The 21891-nt window shown below is 41.6% G+C and overlaps 1 protein-coding gene across 1 annotated transcript in view; it reads left to right on the forward strand.

Annotated features, from left to right (window-relative positions):
• Positions 1 to 10475: 10475 nt before the first annotated feature.
• Positions 10476 to 21891, forward strand: part of LOC108981236 (membrane-associated progesterone-binding protein 4-like) — a 34233-nt gene continuing 22817 nt past the window's right edge. Inside the window, exons 1-6 of the mRNA XM_035691319.1 lie at positions 10476 to 10752; positions 11004 to 11080; positions 11679 to 11750; positions 12277 to 12314; positions 13889 to 13932; positions 14938 to 14984. Of these exons, the coding sequence (XP_035547212.1) occupies positions 10639 to 10752; positions 11004 to 11080; positions 11679 to 11750; positions 12277 to 12314; positions 13889 to 13932; positions 14938 to 14984 (392 nt within the window). The 5' untranslated portion in view covers positions 10476 to 10638. The remainder of the gene's footprint in view (positions 10753 to 11003; positions 11081 to 11678; positions 11751 to 12276; positions 12315 to 13888; positions 13933 to 14937; positions 14985 to 21891) is intronic.

A 21891-nucleotide genomic window follows, 5' to 3' on the forward strand; every position in this document is an offset into this window, starting at 1 on the left:
TGGATAATGCCCGAGGTTACCTTGAAACATCAACAAGGATGTAATGAGGCAACTAATTGAGTCGTACGATGATGACCATTGCCCAAGAGACGCCCGAAACCACCCGCTAGCTGTGGAGAGGGAAAAGAAACTGTTGGAGGAAGTGAAGATGCCAGGTGGGAATGGCTTCGAAGTCGAGCCCTATAAGTAAAAGGCCGAGAATGAGTGAGGCACAATATGCAAAAGGGCAAGGGCGAGAACGAGAACAAAGGGTCCGAGACCCCAGCAACAAAGGATTGGCAAGAAGATCTGCCCGAAAAATCCACCTTCAACAGGTGGCATCGTTCTCCGCAAGGCCATCACTAAGGCCGCTCGGAATTAGATTTTTCGCAAGGATATCATGCTGCCGGAGAGACTCCTCATGCGGGGAAAAATCCCCCACATTCATAACCCTAAGGTCACATTAGGGGTTCTGAAGAATGTGAGTCTTCATCCTCTCCAAGCCTTCTTTATAGCGGAAGTCCCATGCATCATCGTAGACACCACGAACATAAGATATCTCCTCCCACAGACCTCAAATGGTAACTTCGCAGCCTTCAAGAACCAGCCCGGTTACTTTTAAGGCAACCTTTGCATCCTTCCTTCGTTGCCTCTCCTCCTTTAAGGTTTTCCGCCTCGCCGTCATTGACTCATTAATATTTTAAACTTGAGTGTTGAGCCGTTTGATCGACCGGCTATCTGTGTCCCACTACTGATGCAACTCCTGGATATTGGCCTGCAGCTGTTCAAGCTCTAGCTAGCATTTGTCAAGGGATTGCTGCAGCATATCCCTCTCCTTGCAAGCAAGCAAGGACTCAATGCGGAGCTCGCCGACTTCCCCCTTGGATTTTATCAAGTCGGCAAGGGCTTCCTCAGCTACCTCTGTCAACTTCTGCTTCATGGTTGCATAGTCCAAGGCCACCTAAGCCAGCGAACGAAGGTTCCAGTTCTCGTTCCTCAACTCCGCTTGGCTGTCCATAATGAAGGCTGCTAGACGCTCCAATCCCTATCACATGAAGTAAAATCAAAATCAAAAGGAGGGAACAAAGAAAAGTGAGGAATTTTCAGGTAAAGTTTTACCCCTACGAGTAGCCTTTGGAGTCTACCCTCGATCTCACGGAGTCAATAGGCGTGACCGGGCAAAGCGGTCGTCCGAAGATCCGTAGGAACTTCTTCAATGATTTCCTCGCCCTCCCCCTTGTTGGGCGCACCAGGAGCCATGACTTCCTCGGACGGAATGTCAGTCTCCACCGCCTCGACACCACCTAAGGGGGTGACCTCGATCACGGAGGCAATATTGATCGTGACTCCTTGGATCGGCAACACGACGCAAGGAGGGTACACTATCGACACTATCTTTTCGGGTGCTCTTGGGAGTATCGGGATAAAAAGCTCCATAACAGACGACCCCTTGGAAGGATGGGGACATTGTCAGAATCGCCAGGGGCGGGTAAGATCCTTTGGGACTTCTTCCCTTTTCCCTCAATTGATGGACTAGGGGAATAGCTGCGAGCAAGCGACATGACTAGGTTTATAGGGATACCGACTTCCGTTGATTAAGGGAAGAGGGAAGAAGTCCCGGAGGATCTCACCTGGGGGAGCCAGATACCCGTGAAGGTTGTCCTCTGTCAATAGTGCCTCCGAAGAAACGTCACCCGGATGCGCCTTCACCGAGGCTCAAACGATCCCAAGCCTCAACTTCTCCTCCGAGGTCAGTTTTGGGCGGTTGCTTGTGTCCCCGTCTACGTTACCCCATATGGCATGTACATGAAATAGGCGTTTAAGGGTTTGCCCAGCCGGGAACTGCCACCCTTCGCCCAACAAAAAAAAGAATTTGTGGGTGTATCACTTCACAGCAGTATGTCGCGCCTCCACCTGAACCAGTTCATGAACTAGCTAGAAACTATAGATGTGCCGGCCCTTTCGCACAACATTATGAGTAATGAAGAACTCTCGGGGGGTAAGATTCGGGAAATCTGACCCGACCTCCTCCTAAGCGCAACGCCAGATGACAGCGCAAAACAAGAATCCTCCATGCAAGGGGAGGAAGTTGAGTTGGCTCTAACTCAAAGAAGCCCAAAACTTCTCGCACTGGTCGGCAAAACAGCAACCTAAGGCCGCAAGAGAACATGGTGGGGTATATCGTCACCTTGGTGCCATAGCCCTCAAAATCCACATCTCCATCGGTGGGAGAGGGCACCAATAGCTCCACCTTCGAGGGGATCTTGTAGGCTATAAGTCACCCTCAACTCCTCCAGTTTGGCGGAGGTCACCATTGATCGCCATGAAAACCCTGCGAAATCGTCCAAAGTGGAACCGCCACGGCCAGTAGTGGCCTGAGCACCACTAGAGGACCCCACTCGTCCAACCTGACATGAAGATTTCTTCGAGGCCATGAAAGATAGAAGGAAAAGTAAAGAAACTTTGGGAGAAAAATGAAGAAAGCCAAAGGAACGAAGAACTCAAGCAGCGGAGCAAGAAGCACAAGATGTAGAAGAAAAGGCAAAGTGAGTATAATAGATTTCCCAACGTAGAGGAGGGTCCTTGTAACATCCAGACCCCAAAAGTGTGATTTTATTATTATTATTATTATTATTACTATTACTATTTTATTGTTATTATTATTATTATTATTATTTTATTAGATATGTTTTGAGGTAGTAATTTGCTTTGAATAGGATTTCTCTACTGTTAAACTATACGCCTCTTTTATTTTTTTGTTTGGTCTCCCAGATTGGGTAGTTTCCTGATTTGAAACTAACTTTCAACTCAAACACTTCAAAACTCTTATATCCTCTCAGTGTTTCTTTCCTTGTGGGGGTAGTTTTCCAAAGTTTAGTCAATTCAAACCTCCCCAAATCACTCACGATAGCTCCCTACCCCTCATTTATAAAACCCACAAGACCCTTAGCAAAAACCATGAAACTTTCACACACTAGCCACCATAGCATCCTAGGCAGACAGAGCAAATCCCACAAATTGAGACACCTACCTTGCTAGAAACCATCACTGAGCATGCTAACGGTGAGCCTTCCTTCCTCCACTGCGTGCGTGACCCATAAGTCCTTTGGGTCTTTGTTTTCTCCCCACCGAGAATAAAAACAGCCCTTGCATTTGTTCCCAACCACTCTCAACCACATTAGGGAGCGTCGAACCACCTCCCAGTGGCCACAGAGATCTCTAACCAACCCAACCCCGTCGAGCCCACTCCTTTTCGGTAAGCCCACTGCCGTCCGCCACCCTCCCCTCCCTTTATTTCCATCGGTTTGATAGTTCCTCTCTCTAAACTCTCTCTCTCTCCCTCTCTTGACATTGCACCACCATAGGGACCCTGTTAAGACCCCATCAAAAACTGCCCTAGGACATTGTCCTAGGCATGCATGGGCTAGCCAAGGCCACCAAGGGCCAATGTTGTGGGCCCCCATGGGTTCCACACCATTATCATTTATTTATTGATTTATTTTATTTATTTTTATTTATCAATGGACCTATTAGGGTTTCCACTTTGTATTCTCTATAAATAGGACCCTTAGATATTTAATTTACATCTTTTGAACATTTGGCAAATTCCCTAAGTGGGTAGACTTGTTCTTGAGATCACCATTTCGGTGCTATGCACTTGGGCTACTTGGGTGCAATTCGTGAATCCCTAGTAGAGAATCATCACCTTGCAATTCGTAAATATGTGTGATTCACTTATCTTGTTCTTGCAACTTGGTGCAATTCATGAATCCAAGTTGTGTTATCTTTGTTATTTTCAAGTTTATCAATAAAGATGTTATTTCATCTATGTGCAATTCGTGAATCATAGTTGAATTGACTATCTTTTGTTCCATTCCATTGTCTTCATTGTTCTTATTTTCCATCTTGTTCATCTATACTTTCTTGCATATCTAAATATTCATATAAACCAAAAGAGTCTTCATTTTCCTTTGTTGAGTCCAATCATCTTTGTGCATTCTTGACTTGGTGGTGAAGTTGTTCATTATTGTGTTCTTGAATGTTCATATGTGTTCACCCATATTGTTCATCCATTCCATTGCTCAGTTGATCCATTCCATACCACATACTCGACCACCATATTGTTTGTCATTCTTTCAATAAGTTTGTCACTTTCCATAATTAATTTGCCTCATCAAACTTTGCCCTAGCTGAAACACATGATCCTTGTTAATTCAAATTCAAATTTCGGCAGTCACTTGCCTTATTTGAATTTGCCCTAGCCGCCCATTCCATTTACCATATTCAGCCACACCAAAGTCTTTCATCCATAAAACCCTAGCCGTCCACCTCAAATTTCTAGGAGGTAATTCATTCATTTTAGGAGTCTTGCCTCCATCCACTCACACAAACTCTAGCCATCCCTCAAGAGTCCCATTTGGCAACTTTCTTAATTCAAGAAAAGTTGACTTATTCCAATCACTCATCCAATTCCTTAAATCTCTCAACTTCTTTCATAGTCCTAGTCAACCAAAGACTCCATCTCTTGCCATATTCAAATCTAAATCCTATCTTCCTTATCTTATCCTAGCCAATCCCTAAACTCGATGAACAATCCTAGACTCATTTAAACTCCATCTTATCTCCTAAATCCAATCCCTAAAATCTCTCAATTCTTCCAATCCATCTAGCCAACCAAGATCATCTTCTTATTGCCAAAACCGAACCACCCTAACATTAATGGTTATCCAACCCCAAAGTCGGCCAACCCTAGCCACCAAACCCTAGTCTCTCTCATCCATATCATTTCCAAACCCTAGCCACCCATCTAAGACTCCAACCCTCGTCCATCTCTTCCCAATCTCGAAATCATCCTTGGCCACCACACAAAACCCTAGCTACACTTCACCATAACAACCCTAATCATCTTCCAAGTGTCCCCAACATCAAGGGCAACCTTCTAGCCATTCCTCTTAGCATCAAACACCCATATTCATCACCTTCATCAACTTAGGAACTCATCATCATCATCATTTAGCCACTAAACACCATTCCTTTGGTGAAAGCCAAGCAAGTTGGCAAGGTCACTCGGTCAACATTCACACCAAGGCAAGCTTGTGGTCCTTAGTGTTAGGGACAAGACCGAGGTCTCTAACAGACCCTCCAGCTGCATCGCCGATCCTTCCCAGCCACCCAAAGTCGCGGCACATCAGTTTCTCCTCTTAGTGAGCATCGCACAACCATTCCTTTCATCTGTTAGTCCAATGTGTTTTAATTTCCAGAAGAGTAGTCACACTTGAGTTCATAAGGGGCCCTTGGGCTTAGCCCATTTGGCTATTGTTTCCTTGAGTTGGTACTAGGCCTAGTTTTAAATGACCTTATTGGGCTTATTTCAGAAACTACAATAATTTAAGTGGGTGAATTTTGGGTTGATAGAAACTATTTTATTGTTTTAAAGTGGGCTGGTGGTGCTTTAAAAAAATCCGTTTAGTGATTTTAATTCTGCTATTTTTCTTTAATAGGAGCTGGGCTGGAATTTAAGCTAGCCCAAAGTTTTACATGAATAATTATGAGCCCATAAACACAATTTTTATGAAAAGTATTTAAGGGATTTTAAAGTATATATTTAAATTATGCTATGAAGCCTATTATTTTAGTTAAGTTCCATTATATGTATTTAATTACGTAGAGTATTATGACTCGCTTTTCTAGGAAAGTAGTAACGTCTAGTATCTCGTATAGGTAACATGCCATAAAGTGGGAATTAGGAAGCGACGTTAAGAGGTAATTTGTATGATCATGTAATTGCATGTGTCCAGTAAATGTTCTACTTCTTTATGAAAATGTGATATTTGTCTACGCTACGCTATGAGCTAAGTCAAGGTTAGATCCCTTTCATGATCTTTGATGAAATATAATGATATGCATGTAAGTGAGCGTATGTATGTTATGCTATTATGGATTGCGATTTGATGGATGATATGTCATGAAAATCACATGTATGACATGCAATGTAATGTCATGAAGTATTTAGATCATATAAGTCGTGTAATGTTCATGTAGTTCTCAGATCATGTATGCCATGAAATGCTTATGTTCATATCACATTATGCCATGTCATCTTATGTTATGATATGTACAAGTATATGCCATGCTAGAAAAGTTAATGAAGTCCAACAAACTTCTCAAGCATTAAGAAAGATAAGATGTTAAGGGTGACACGGACCTAAGCATGTTTACCAAAAGTTATGATAAGGATGACAAGGACCTAACCGTGTTCATCACAAGTTATGACAAGGATGACACGGACCTAAGCGTGTTCATCACAAGTTGTGTTAAGGATGACACGGACCTAAGCGTGTTCATCACAAGTTATGTTTAAGGATGATACGAACCTAAGCATATTCATCGCAGGTTATATTAAGGATGACACAGATCTAAGCGTGCTCATCACAAGCTATGTTAAAGGTGACATGTACCTAAGCATATTCATAAGTGTGTTCATTACAAGTTATGTTAAGGGTGACACAGACCTAAGCGTGTTCACCACCAGTTATAATAAGCGGTGCCACGGACCTAAGCGTGGTTCACCATATGTTACGGGAAACATGGACTTAAGCGTATTCACCACCAGTTAAGTTATGCGGTGCCATGAACTCAAGTGAGGGTCACCATATGATAAGTTAAAGACAAGATAAACAAGTCATGTATAATTGTTAGAATATGCATGAAGCTAGTCATTTATGCATTCATGTTATATGTGTACCATGATTATGTATGTTTCTGCTCATGTTAATGATGAATAGATATGTTATGGGAAACTATGACGATATATGTATGTATGTAGAGTTGTTCATAAATTAAGCCTATGTTAAATTAAGTTATGTTTACAGTATGATTGTGAATCTGTGATGATGTATGTATGTTATGAAGAGTCTTTCAAAAATTAAGTTTATGCTAAGCTAAGTTATATTTTACGGTATGATGCACTATTTACTGAGTATTCGACTCATTTTTATTTATTTTTTTGTTTCTTCTCGTTTAACTGTCACAGATGATGATTGTGAGGACACAGAGCTGGAAGGCCAAGAATAGATCTAGTGCAAAGACTTAAAAATGAATAAGTGTTAATTTTACAAGAATTAGATTAGTTTATGTTTTTCTTTACGGTTTCAGTTTCATGTTTCAAAAATAGTTATGTTCAATTTAGTGATGTTTCAATAAATGAGGTATTTCAGGATACGAAACTTTTCACTGGGCGTTATGAATGTTCGTAATATTCCTAACCTACAGGAAGGGGGTGTTAAAGTCCTTATATAGGCGGGGTCGACATTTGAACTCCTGAGGCGCCATAACTCCGCATAGCACCACATGTCTTCCCAAAGTACCATAATACCTCGATTATCGCAACTGTTGTAGAGTATATCTACTGATATGATGTGCGAAATTAATGGCTGCATAAGACAAACATTACATAGAAATCGAAGGGGTGCCAATCAATGCGAAAATGTAACTAACGCCATATTGCCACGTGGGTGTAATGCGGACGGTCGCTTGGCACACATCGAAGAGGGCCGGGAGATCTAGTAACGCGAAGGGTTAAGGAATGAAGAAAGAGTTCCCCTCAAACCTGTCTGAGAGGAATTGACGATGTAACTGTAAGGAGATTTTCGTCACTGCTCAAACCCACTAGGACTCGGCCCAATACCTAGCTCGAGGGCCCCTAAGTCTGCGTAAGGAATGGAACACCTACTCGGGAGGGGCGTTGAATAGTAGACAAGACAGATCAGCCTGATAGTCTGCAGTCACTTTCAGAACCCAGAGACTTGCACAGAGCGTAATGGGAAATGCGGAGGGCTCTCGATCCATCGGCATCAGATCATCTACGGCTCATATAGACCAGATGCAAAGTCAGGGATCCACGCCGCATTAATGGCACCGCTGTTGAGCTACACACCACATTTATGGAGCCATTGTAGAGCCACGCCACATTAAAGAAGATTTGAAAATAGAAACAGAAAAGAAGACATGGACTTTGTGGAGACAAAGACGATTTGCCCTCCCAACCACGATATAAATAGCCAGGTCCAGGTACAAAAAAAGTCTTTCTGATCCCTAGACTCCTTTATTTATTTACAAACTTTCAAAAATATTTACTAACTTTAGCATCAAAGGTTACCCGGTCCCAAGGCCGCTCTCTCCAAGTTGCACTACTCTCCATATTTTGTACACTTATTCCCGAAGACCTGAATTGTCGGAGCTTGGCCTAAAGGTGTGCGAAACACGACGTTAATACTTATATTGTTGAAGATACCATGACTTGAGGTGTATTTTATTTAGGGTTCTTAACCAATATTTTGATATTAGACATACTTTCGACTTTGGGAAATAATTTTTAATGTTATTTGAGAACTCATAGATGATCTGCGTACAAAACCTACAAAACATTGATTTTAAGCATAAAACCTACAAAACAATGAATGGGTTGATGTATTATGAAACAAAACATAAGGACTGCACCTAGATACATCTCTGAGACCTGCTACAAGTAACCGAACTTAGCAGCGTATATGAACTCAGAACTATAAGTATATAATCTCCCAATCAAGATTTGAACAAACTTTCCTTGAGAAAGCAAATCATTCAAATTGTTACTCTTGATCTTACACATAGTATAAGGGTATTTATGTAGTAAATAAAAATAAGCATGCACTTCTTGGGAAGCTGAAAACAAGACAATAAAATGGAAATACAGCAGTGTGCACTTTTTGGGAAGCTAAAAACATGACAATAAAATGGAAATACAATAGTGTGCACTTTACGGGAGAGGAAGCAGTGTGGGATACTGAGATTCAAAACTCACCAAGTGAAAAATGGAGCTGCGATGGAAGATCTGGGTGGCTGGCCGAGAATCACGGTGACTTCCTTTATGTGTGACTGCAAAAATATGAGAGGGAGAAGATAAATTTTGGGTCTGCTATACCAAGAATGACGATGGGTTGCCCAATGGTGATTCGACGTTCCCTGCAGTGGTCGATGGTGGTAGAACAAAATGTAATAGTCAATGAGTCAACTGCCGGAAAAAGAGAGGGAAATCGACAAGGAAGAGAAGAGGACTTACCTTTGTTGCCATCTATGATTGATTTTGTGATGATTTACGATGAGGTTATGCTTAGGTTGCTGTGAGGAAGAGAATTGATTTCATGTGGGGTTCTGGCCGCAAGAAAGATGTGGTTTTGTTGAAGAGGAAATTGTGGAAAACATATGGCAAAATCGTAATAGGAATGGACACAGATGGAGATAAGTGGAAGAAGGAAGTGTCAAACAAAGACATTGTTCATTCCTATTCATTTGGGTATAGCCGCTTTTATAGTATTAGAGATATTGGAAAGTTTGGATTCCACTTCAAAAATATGTTTAAATAATGGATTTGTAGATCCACCTTATATGGGCCTGTGGTGACTATGATTCTACTAGTTATTTGAAAAAGTGAAATAGGTTGATGTAAGCAGTTTTGTATAATTGGAAAAACAAAACTGTTATACTGTGTTGATGATGTGTTTCTCTGCACTGACTACAATTATCAGTATCCTGCAATCAGAAAGTAGAAGGGTTGGGTGTGTCTAAGGACACCTTTGAAGCATTAGGATATGCAACACATGATCACACATTCCCATTCATACCGTGTAATTTGCTTGACGAGTTAGTAATATGCATAATTTGCAACTGAAAGCCAAGACTTAAAAATTTTTGCACAAAATATCTAAACATAACGTCTTAGTTATATTATATGGATTGATGTAATAGACTATGGGCTGTGTTAATATAAATGGTAAACTCAGTGTAAAGAAATCAAAGGGAATGAAACGTGTTTGTGAAAAGAACTCTAAGGTTGTTTTTACAGATGAGATGAGATGAGTTGATATTAAAGTTAAAAGTTGAATAAAATATTGTTAGAATATATTTTTTTTAATATTATTTTTATTTTGAGATTTAAAAAAGTTGAATTATTTATTTTATTTTGTATGAAAATTTAAGAAAGCTATAATGATTAGATGATATGAAATGAGAGTAATTATGAAAATAAACTAAGAATAAACTTGCTTTGAAGTGAGATGAGATGAGAGTCTAAACTTGCATTGATAAAAGGGGATAAGAGCTATTCGATGTGCTCAACCTCCAATACAATTCAGAATTTTCAACTAGACAAAAAGACATTTCATCCCCTTTGTTCTACTAGTTATACATGGGATAACAACTCTCTTTTAGAAAACAGAAAGCAATAAAATAACGAGAATAATTGTAATTATTGGAATTAGGTCAAAGAATTAATTTGTGCATCAGTCGAAAGTTTCAGCACACTCGAAGCATTGAGTGAAAAAAAAAAAAAAATTTTATGTGAAGTGTGCTGCAGCTTCCGGCTGATGCGCAACAAACCTCTAGGTCAAAACGCCCAATGTGATGAGGAAGGTGATAACTAACTGCTGCTTCTAGAATTTCCTTCAAAACGACCTCGTATTAGAAATTTATTCTTCTTGCTTGTTCCTGCCGTAAGTCTGAACGCTTCGTTGCATGCCAAAACGCCCCCCCAGCAAACAACTCCGCGTCACGACGGAATCATAACAGAAGGCGAGGCGCTGCGGGACAACGTGTCGTCAGAGCTGAGCTTGCTTCGATTGTATGGCGGCGAAGATTTTAGGAATGCCCAGATGCATATTTTTATTGGGTATTTCTGCTGTTTTTGTGGCCCTCATCGCTGCACTCCTCAGATTCTCACCCGAAACCCGTTCTCCGGTGAGCAACTCCAGTCCTTTCGATGATTTTGTACTTGCCATTTCAAATCCACTCCGAAGCTCGCTAATTCTTTCTACTTTGGTTTCACTTCTTGATTTTTCGGACAAATTGAATTTAGATCGGTCCTTTATTACTAGCGTGTGTGCATATGTATATATATATCTTCCGAGTTTGTGTAGATTTTTTTGGGCTGAAATGGGAAAACTTTTCCCGCAATGATTGCAACTAGCTATTGTTGCTTGCTTCCCCAGAGACTCTTCACTGTCGAAGAATTGGCCCTGTACAATGGGACTGATGAAGGGTTACCCATCCTCTTAGGAATTCTCGGGTACTCTCTCTCTCTCTCTCTCTCTCTCTCATTCACAACACTATTTGGCATGTATAGCGCGCAATCTCACCCACATAACTACCTATGCATGTATAATTGGACACAGACGCACGGAAACACACGTCCGCGCGCGTTCTCGTCTCTAAAAAAAGACGCATACTACAGTTATATTACCTAAAAAATTAGCTTTAATTAGTTCTAATGCATGTTTGTTAAAGATCCAACCATCATCCAAAAGCCCTAATTTGGTTAAACCTTTAACCCTCAACATCATAACATTCCACCATACTTCCGAATCCGACGTCCACGACAGCCCACTCTATCGACACTGACCTAGTGGTAGCTCTTTTTCTTTTGGCGGCTTCACTCATCTATCAGTATTCAATGACATAACACTATGCCCATACATGGTACCAAGACATTTTAATCCAGTTTATAGGTCGCCCCCTCTGTGACTTTAACTCGTGACGTGGTTCCTGCTCTGATACCAATTGTTAAAGACCCAACTATTGATCCAAAAATCTTAGGATTAATGGATCCTAATTTGGTTAAACTTTTAATTGTCAACATCATAACAATGTTCTATGTTTTGAATCAGGTCTGTGTTTGATGTAACAAAAGGAAAATCTCATTATGGCACAGGAGGGGGTTACAATCATTTTTCTGGAAGGTATTTGACATATTAGTGCTGCCATTTCAGCAATTCATTCTTTAAAGATACTGCATGGGTTGTTGTATATAATTCTCGAGGTGTGCTCTATTAGACAATGGTGATAAAGGGAGAATCAAAACCTTTGTTAAATGCTATAAATTCTACATTCAGCAGCTTTCCTAGGAAGCATGACTGCCTTAATAAAAATGTGTTTAATGGTTGCAAATGGGAAACATATGTGGACAAGAACTTGTGATGTCTCACAGACATATTTATCTGCATGTTTATACTTTATACTATTCTGCTTTTATCTCTCCGTGCTCATATTTTCCTTTGCTCCCATTGTGAGTCTAACACAACCATATGCTGACACCTTACTGCCTAAAACTTTGCGTTTCCAAATTTAAATACCTTCATTCTAGATAGCTCCCACTAACTTAAATTTACTTATCCATATCATTTTTCTTGTGATTCTTTCTTTCAATTTATGTTCTAGGATTGCATATTGACGACTTTTTACCTGCTTATTTTCCTTGAAATCCAGAGATGCTTCTCGTGCATTTGTTTCAGGAAACTTTACAGGTAGCAACTATCCTTTTTAGTTTTGCTCAAGCCGGTTGATTATTTTATGCAAGGTTAAATGTTAGAAACTGCATGAAGATATCTATAAGATAAAATTTTATTCCTACTCATCATCCTGTTTTCTTCAAAGTAACCACCTATTTGCTTATTGGTTTAAATTCAAGATTACGATGGTAATTTGCTACTAGAAGAAGATGGAAAGTTGAAAGTCATCATTTTATAATCATTTAGTCAAAATAGTAATCCCTCTTCTCTCATATCTTCTTGATATAATCTGTACTTGCTTCCATTGTTTGCCTTTTCTTTAATGCTAAAATGCATTTACACGTCCTGAACTTTTAGTTAATAACTTAATAGCACAAGACACCTTTTAAACTAACTGTTAGCCAATTTTATCAATAAGCTATCAAGCCGCTCATCCAAATAAATAAACATGTACATGATTGGTCACTTGAAATTACATAATGTTAGACGAAGAAGGAGTACGAAATAAAGAATAGACAGGAAAAGAAAATGAGAATTAAATTAGCACCTATGGCGTTAATGTTGAAGAGGAGAAAGCTGACTTGATGAAGAGGAGATTGGGTGTGGAAAGCACCACAATGCTGGGGCCTAACTTGATGAAGAAGAAGATTGGAAGAACTCTACACCTCAAGTTTTTTATTACTAATTATCATTTTCCTTTCCCTTATATGCTAGTGGCCAAACAAATTTGGAAAATGCAAAAGGTGAAAGGGAGGGGAAAAGGATGTTTATGTTGTTGCAGGGGAGGTTGTCTCCATTTACCGAAAGGGTAAATGGGTTGCGACCCATGGGCCGGATGTGAGATGTATGGATGCACAAAGCAGATACTGTGATGAATAGTTAGAAATGAGATTTATGGATCCATGAAGTGGTGGATAGCAATAAAAACAGGTTGGAACTTGAATGAGGCCACAGTGAAAATGCTACATATCTTTGCTTCCTGGCACCCTAAAAAAGAGAGGGAAAAACTGTGCAAATGCCTGGATTTGAATACTGTACAAAATCCAAAAACACAATAATATTTCTAAAGCTCGAAAATAATTTCATATCATGAATTTGGTGGAGATGGTGATGGGATTGTTGTGTTGTCGCTATCATCAATTGTCTCTTCAGGAAATCAAGATTCTGCTCTTTCTTTATCTCACTTTCACTCAATCTCCTCTGTGGGGCTTAGATCAAGAGTATTTAAAAAAAAAAAAAAAAGGATTCTGTCAAAGGCTTTTTTTTTTGTTTTTTTTAATTTATCTTGAAGTTGCTGGGGCAGGCTGATTTGGACAGAGTAGTCTCTCTCTCTCTCTCTCCCCCCTTCTCACTCTTTAGTGATTCAGTTTTTTTTAGTGGTCACAAGCTCATAATACCATGTGCTAGCTTTGAATTGGATGTTAATACAAGAGGCTATTACAAAGTTCTAATAGCTTGTGAATTGTGGGTACAATTGGTTATAAAAACTAGGTGAAGGTGTGTTTATGCAGCTAGATGGAAGTTAACCTTGGGACGGGGGAATTTGTTATAGTTTGTAAGATGATTTTCCCCTTTGTTTCTTAATACAGGAGATGGACTCACTGATTCGTTGCGTGGGCTATCTAGCTCTGAGGTAATCATTTTTATTTGGTTATAATTCATAGGGGTGGAATGACATAGCATACCTGGGTATTAGCGTCCCCAAGATCTGACTAATAATTATTTTTCTTTTACAAACAGGAAAAATATTGTGAAGCCCCCCAAGATAACTTGAAAAATCATTATTTTGGCATCTGTTTTTTTTCACCTGTTATATACCATATTAGATAGGATATTCAAATGTTGTGTATATGTCTTATGTGAATTATGAAATGATTAGTCAATAATGAGAACAGATACAAAACTTCTAACTCTTTTCTCTGTAAGCAAATTTTACCTTCAGTGAAACAATGTACTTCTACATCATGGACAAGCCAATTCCCATTGTTATTTTCATTCTTGTTGTGGATTTCAATGTTTTGGGTTATAGATAACTTAAGCTTGGTGTCCTTCTCCGCCTTTTATTATTCAAGTTTTATTTATATTATGATCATTTGTCACGTTTTCAATGTAGGTTACCAGAATATAGGATGAGTTAGAGCTAGGTGTGGCTTGTTTCATCGTGGTAGTTTTTTCAAAATGTCCTTGAGACACCATGAGACCCTCCAGTCTGTAATTAATAATATTAACTATATAACATATGAATAAAGTGCTTGCCAATGATCCTTGGACCAAATGACATCCTATTCCTCCTTAAGTAAGGGTTGGAAGTTGATCTTACAGTTTACTCTTGTGTCGGCCTGTGAGCTGTAGATTTACCCATAGAAGGAACGAAGAAGAATGTATCTAGTTGTGGTTAGTGAGGTCTTTAAAATCGTTTGTCTATCCTTGCTTTCAAAATATATTTTCTTAAGATTCTTTTTTCAAGTATTTTCTTTAAGACTGTTTACGAGTTTGAAAGACAAGAGAGAAAAAAGAGGACTTTTATTTCTTTTCCTATATGATTTCTATTATCATTATTTTTTTTCTATGAACCATAACCAATGTCATTACTACTATAGAAAGTTCCACACATAATTGAATTATATTGTAATTATAGGTGAAGAGTGTTGTTGAATGGCGGGATTTCTACTTTAGAAGCTACACGTGAGTTACATTGATCAGTTATCTTGTTCATTCTAGTAAGTTGAAATTTGGAAATTCTCAATCATTTTATTATGCTTCCTTCAGAGTTACTAGAAACCTTCCCCCAAGTGAATCTTGCTTTTTTTAGACGCCTGCATCTGAAACTTCATAAACCTCTTTAAAATTTTGTCATCCATTTTTTATTTTATTTTCTCTTTAAGGAATGTTCCCATCAAAGGGATAAAGATTTATAATGCAATTCCAACATATTTTCTTTACCTTTTATTCGTGAATGTGATATATGATACATCTAAATCTTCACATGTTCTATTTTACATTTACAATTCTTCAACTCTACTTTGTAATTATTTACCACTTTATAAAAAATAAAGTTGTGAGTGGCCCCCGTATCCAGCATGGCTTCCTCCCCAAAGCTGTTTAAGAAAATATGGACATACAACAAGAGTTGTAAGGGATTGGTTTGAGCTGGAGTACTTTCCTCTCTTTCCCATCTTCCGCAACAAGAGTTGATAGTCTCTTCCTCTTTGGACAATCGCTTGCCTGATGGGGACCTTCACAAATGAAGCAGCTCGAGTTATCCTTCTTCGGTTGCTTCTCATTTGTTCTGTTCTTTCCATGTTCCTTCTTCCCCTTGTTATGACCTATCCTTGTTTTGCATTGCCCTTGCCCTTGTCTTGGGTTTGTGATTTTCCTCAGTTCCCGATCTAAGCTGCCGAAAATCCACCAAGGCTTCCGCAGCAGCCATGGCTGAAGGAAGGTCTTCTACACCTTGCTGTTGTAGTTCAAGACATACCCAATCTTGAAGGCCAAACAAAAAGTTGAACAGTTTGTCTGCCTCCAACATGTTCTTGATATCAAGCAGCAATGAGCTGAACTCCTTGACAAAAGAAGGAAGGAGGCAAGCAAGATGAGTTGCAATTGCTGCCCAAGGAGGTTAGAGAGGTCTTGGAGGACCATAGAGGGGTTCTAGAGGTGCCCACTACCTTGCCACTTTCTAGGCCCTTTGATCATCGTATTGTTTTGGCAGATGAGAAGAAACCGATGAATGTGCCTCCTTACCGGTATGCTCACTTTCAAAAATGGGAGATTGAGAGGCAAGTGGATGAAATGTTGAAGAGTGGGTTGATAAGGCCAAACACTAGCCCATTTTCTTTTCCGGTTTTGCTAGTGAGGAAGAAGGATGGATCTTAACGGTTTTGCACGGATTCTAGGGCCTTGAATGAATCAACGGTAAATGATAGATTTCCTATACTAACGGTTGATGAGATGTTGGATGAGTTACATGGCGTTAAGTTCTTCTCAAAGCTTGCCTTACGGGCCGGTTATCACCAAATTCGTATGAGAGAAAAAGATGTCCACAAGACGGCATTTAGGACTCATTCCGGGCACTTTGAGTACCTAGTGATACCATTCGGGTTGTGCAATGCCCCCTCTACTTTCTAAGCCGCCATGAACACAATCTTTAAGCCACTTTTGAGGAAGTTTGTATTGGTCTTTGTTGATGACATCTTGGTCTACTCCAAGTCCATTGAAGAACACAAAGAGCACTTGAAGATTGTGATGATGATTTTGAAAGAACACCATTTTTTCATAAAGGCTTCCAAATGCGCTTTTATGGAAAAGGAATTAGAGTATCTTGGTCACTTCATCTCGGGAGAAGAGGTAAAAGTTGATCAAATGAAGATTAAGGCCATGGTGGATTGACCATTGCCTAAGGATGTTATGGCTTTGAGGGGTTTCTTGGGCTTGACTGGATATTATAGAAGATTTGTGAAGAACTATGGTCTCATTGCCAAGCCACTCACTTCTTTGCTCAAGGACAATTTTGAGTGGACTCAAGAAGCAATGGAAGACTTTGAGAATCTGAAGAGGGCTATGACTGCGACCCCTGTGCTTGCATTGCAACTTTGAGAAGCCATTTGAGGTGTATATGGATGCGAGTGGGGAATGAATATGTACTGTTTTAGTGCAAGAGAAGTGACCATTGACCTTTATTTCCAAGGCACTTGGGCCAATGAAGAAGGAATGGAGCACCTATGCAAGAGAGATGTTGGCGGTTGTGCATGCGGAGAAGATGTGGCGGCCTTATCTTTTGGGTTACAAGTTTACTATTGTGACCGACCAACAAGCTTTGAGGCACCTCCTACAACAAAAGATTCTCACTACTGAGCAACAAAAGTGCCTTGGCTTTGAGTATGTTTGCCAATCGGGTAAAGAAAACAAAGTGGCTGATGCATTGAGTAGAAGAGAAGGGAGTTCACTTTTGTGGGTTGTGTATGAGGAGTATGAGTCTTCTATGATGGCCTTTAGTGGGGTTGAATGGAGAGTTTGAGACAAGATCTGAGAAGCTACAAGAATTGATGTGAGAGTCCTTGAGATTATTGAACTTTTGGAAGCGCAAAAAGAAGGGGTAGTTGGCTTCAAGGTGAGGGATGGTGATCGCCTTTGAAGTGGGGGCTTTGTGTACTTGAAGCTACAATCATATGGGCAAAAGACCTTGAGGAAGAAGCTTAGTTTGAAGCTGTCCAAGAGGTATTATGGGACTTTCAAGGTGCTAGAGAAATTGGGAGAAATGGCTTATAAGTTGGAACTTCCTCCAACATCCAAGCTACATCCGGTCTTTCATGTGTTGGCACTAAAGAAGCGGGTTGGGGACCCTAGGCTCATCATTGAGGAGTTGCCTACCTTTGATGAAGAGGGAAGAATGTTCTTGCGACCAAGGGAAGCACTTGAGTATAGGGTGGTCAAAAGGGGGAGGAGTAGGAGGAAGGTGTGGCAAGTGCTGATACAATGGTAAGGAGTGCCAAGGGAAGAGGCTTCTTGGGAGGAATATGATGAGATGATATTGAGATTTCGGGATTTGATCCTTGAGGGCAAGGATGTGCTTGAAGGGAGGGGGAACGTCAAGATTCCAAGGAAAGTGGCCCATGGCCAAGCTAACCATGCCATGACAAGCCTTGATAGCCCCACGGGCCATGCCTTCACAGCCCCATGGCCTATGCCATGACGACCCCAGAGGCACACAACAAGGTTAGCCACGGCCTGGCCATGACAACGCCATGGTAGTGCCCTAGCGCGCAACAGAGCAACATGCGCAACAACAACAGCCAACTCCCAGGCCCCTGCCTAGGCCAAGACAACCCTACGCACGCAGCAATAGGCCATGCCCAAGCCCTTGCCTGCGCGCAACAGCCCCACGCTCAAGCCCACGTCTGGGCCATGACTGTCAAAACCCCAAGTTTAGTGGCCCATGACCAAGCTGGCAACCATGCCATGACAAGCCTTGACAGCCCCACGAGCCATGCCTCAACACTGTCGTTGACAAGCCTTGACAATCCCACAGCCGAGCCATAGGCATGCCGTGGCCCCAGCCATAACATGCCCCGGACAGCCCATAGGCATGCCATGGCCCTAGCCATGGCACACCCAGGACAGCCCCACAGGTAGCCAGTGAGGTTAGTGGCTGCCCAGGCCAACATGCCATAGCCAGGACAGCCAAAGAGGTTAGTGGCTGCCCAGGCCAGTAGCAGTACGGTCAGCATGCAACAGCCTAGTAGCGTTGTTAGAACCCTATGTTTTTTGGCCCAAGGCCAAGCTGCCAACTATGCCATGGCAAGCCTTGATGGGCCTATGGCTGATGCCCTGACACTGCCACTGACAAGGTTGGACAGCCCCATGGCCCATGCCTCGACACTACTACTAGCATGCCTCGACAACCCCACAGACAAGGCCTTGATAATGTCGCTGACAAGCCTTGATAGTCCCTCGACACTGTCGCTAACATGCCTTGATAGCCCCTTGACAATGTTACTGACATGCCTTGATAGCACCACAGCAGCCCCACAAGCATGCCATGGCCCCTGCCATGACATGCCCAGGACAGCCCCCACAGGCATGCCATGGCACGCCCATGACGCCCGGTGAGGGTAGTGTGTCAGAACCCCAAGAAAAGTGGCCCATGGCCGAGCTGCCCATGTCTTGGCCATGTCAATGACACGCCAAGACAAGCCCCTGACATTGCAATTGACATACCTGGACAGCCCCACAACCAGTCCACATGTGTGCCATGGCCTATGCCTTGACACGTACAAGGAGCCCAACGAGGCTACTAGCCCCGCGCAGCCGCCAGCATGCAGCTGTCAGAACCCTATGTTTTGTGTCCTAGGGCCAAGCTGCCAACCATGCCATGACAACCCTTGATAGGCCCATGGCTGATGCCCTGACACTGCCACTGACAAGGCTGGACAGCCCCACGGCCCATGCCTCGACACTGATGCTGATATGCCCTGATAGCCCCACGGACAAAGCCTCGACACTGTCACTGACATGCCCTGACAGCCCCTCGACACTATCGTTGACATGCCTTGATAGGACCACAGCAGCCCCATAGGCATGCCATGGCCCCTGCCATGACACGCCCAGGACACCCAGTGAGGCTAGTGACTAGGCCAATGAGCGCGCAGCATGCCTAGCGTGCTGTTAGGGACCTCGGTCTAGTTCCTAAACACTAAGGTTCACGAGTTCGCCTTGGTGATGGTGATGACCGAGTGGGACTTGCCAACTTGCTTGGCCTTTAACTTCGGGGCAATGGAGGGTCCCTAGGTTGATGAAGGTTTAGTATTTGAGTGATGGAAGTGATGATGATGATGATGCAATTGGGTGTTCTAAGTGTTTGATGGATGTAATGCAATGTGGTTCGGCTAGTGCTTGCTCTAGAGAATGGCACCGAATTGGTATGGGCTACGGTTGGAGGCGTGAAGTGAGGTTAGGGTTTGGTGGCTAGGGCAACATGCAAATGCGTAGTGGAATTAGGGTTTGCGTGAGTTTAGGGTTTGGATTAGGGTTGGCGTGATTGGATGATGGGATGAGGTTGGACGGATTGAAGATGAGTATATCTTTTAAGGAAGGAAAGGGATTCGGTTTTGGCTATTATGGAAGGTCTTAGTTGAGTTGAGATAATGTAGGAAAGGAAGAATTTAAGGAATTGATGATGAATGAAAATTCCTTAAATCAAGGGATTGGATTTGGATGAAGTCAAGGATTCCTAAATTATAGGAATTACCTTATTGGACTTGGAGGTTTTGGCTAGGGTTTATGGGTGATTGGAAGAAGGGTAATTATGGTATGTAGCCGAACATGGTAACTAGGGCAAACTGTTAGGGACCCCGGTCTTGTCCCTAAATACTAAGGTCCATGAGCTTGCCTTGGTGAGGATAATGACCGAGTGATCTTGCCAACTTGCTTGGCCTTTAACAATAAGATAGTGCTTGAGTGATGAAATGATGGAGATGATAATGAGTTTGGGTGTTCTATATGATGAATATGGGTGTTTTGATGCTAAGTGGAATGGCTTGAAGGTTGCCCTTGATGTGGGGCCTCTTGGATGATGATTAGGGTTGGTATGTTGAAGTGTAGTTAGGGTTTTGTGTGGTGGCTAATGATGATTTCGAGATTGGGAAGAGATGAACTAGAGTTGGAGTCTTGGATGAGATGTTAGGGTTTGGAAATGATGTGGAAGAGTGAGAATAGGGTTTAGAAGGTATTTGAATGAGTCTAGGGTTGCTCATTGACTTTAGGGATTTGGATATGGTAAGAGATGGAGTTTTTGGTTGACTAGGTCTATGGAAGGAGTTGAGAGATTTAAGAAATTAGATGAGTGATTGGAGGGATTGAGTGATTCTAGGGAAGTTCCTAGAATCAAGGGATTGGCATGGGATGAGTAAACTTTTCTTGAATTAAGGAAGTTGCCAAATGAAACTCTTGATGGCTGGCTAGGGTTTGTGTGGATGGAGGTAAGACTCCTAAAAGGAAAGAATTACCTTATAGGGATTTGAGGTGGGCTGCTAGGGTTTTATGGAAATGGAAATATTTATGGGCAAGCCAAGTATTGCAAGTATGACTCACTGCTAGGGCAATGTATTTGAGGGATGAAGGCCAATTATGGGAAGTGAACTATAATGGGAAGTAGGGCAACACTAGGGTTGGTCAAGTGGTGTATGTGGGATAAGGTTGTGGCCGAGTATGGTAAGTGAGAAATATGACTAGGGTTTTATGGAGGGGGGCGGCTAGGTAATTTATGGAAAGTGGACTAGGGCAAACACTATAGTGGGCGAGACTTAGTGTTTGGGTGGATCAAATGAGACAATATGGATGAATACGTATGAACATTCAAGAACACAATGATGAACAACTTCTCCACCAAGTCAAGAATGCACAAAGATGAATGGACTCAATGAAGGAATATGAAGACTCTTTTTGGTTTATATGGATATTTAGATATGCAAGAAAGTGTAGATGAATAAGATGGAAAATAAGAACAATGAAGATAATAGATGAATAATGGATAAACAAGATAATACTTCAACTATTGATTCACGGATTGCACAATAGTTGAAATAAACCTCATAGATTGATAACTTGATAAAACAAAGATAACACAACTTGGATTCACGAATTGCACCAAGTTGCAAGAACAAGATAAGTTGAATCACACATATTTACGAATTGCACCCAAGTAGCCCAAGTGCCTAGTACCGAAATGGTGATCTCAAGAACAAGTCTACCCACTTAGGGAATTTTCCAAATGTTCCAAAGATGTAAACTAAATGTATAAGGATCCTATTTATAGAGAATACAAAGTGGAAACCCTAATTGGTCCATTGATAAATAAAATAAATAAATAAATAAATAAGTGATAATGGTGTGGGGCCCATGGGGCCCCACTAAATTGGCCCTTGGTGGCCTTGGCAAGCCCATGGCTGGCGTGTGCCTGGGCGCTTGCCTGGCTGACATGGCGTAGACAAGGGCCTGGGCGCTGGGATGGTGCGCGCGCTGGGCTTGCGTGAGCGTTGTGCTTGCTGAGCTTGCGTGCTGCGCGTGCAGGGCGTGCTCTCGTTGTGCTGCACAC

This window comes from Juglans regia, chromosome 6 (genome assembly GCF_001411555.2).
Source record: "Juglans regia cultivar Chandler chromosome 6, Walnut 2.0, whole genome shotgun sequence".
In the NCBI taxonomy this organism is placed as follows: Eukaryota; Viridiplantae; Streptophyta; class Magnoliopsida; order Fagales; family Juglandaceae; genus Juglans; species Juglans regia.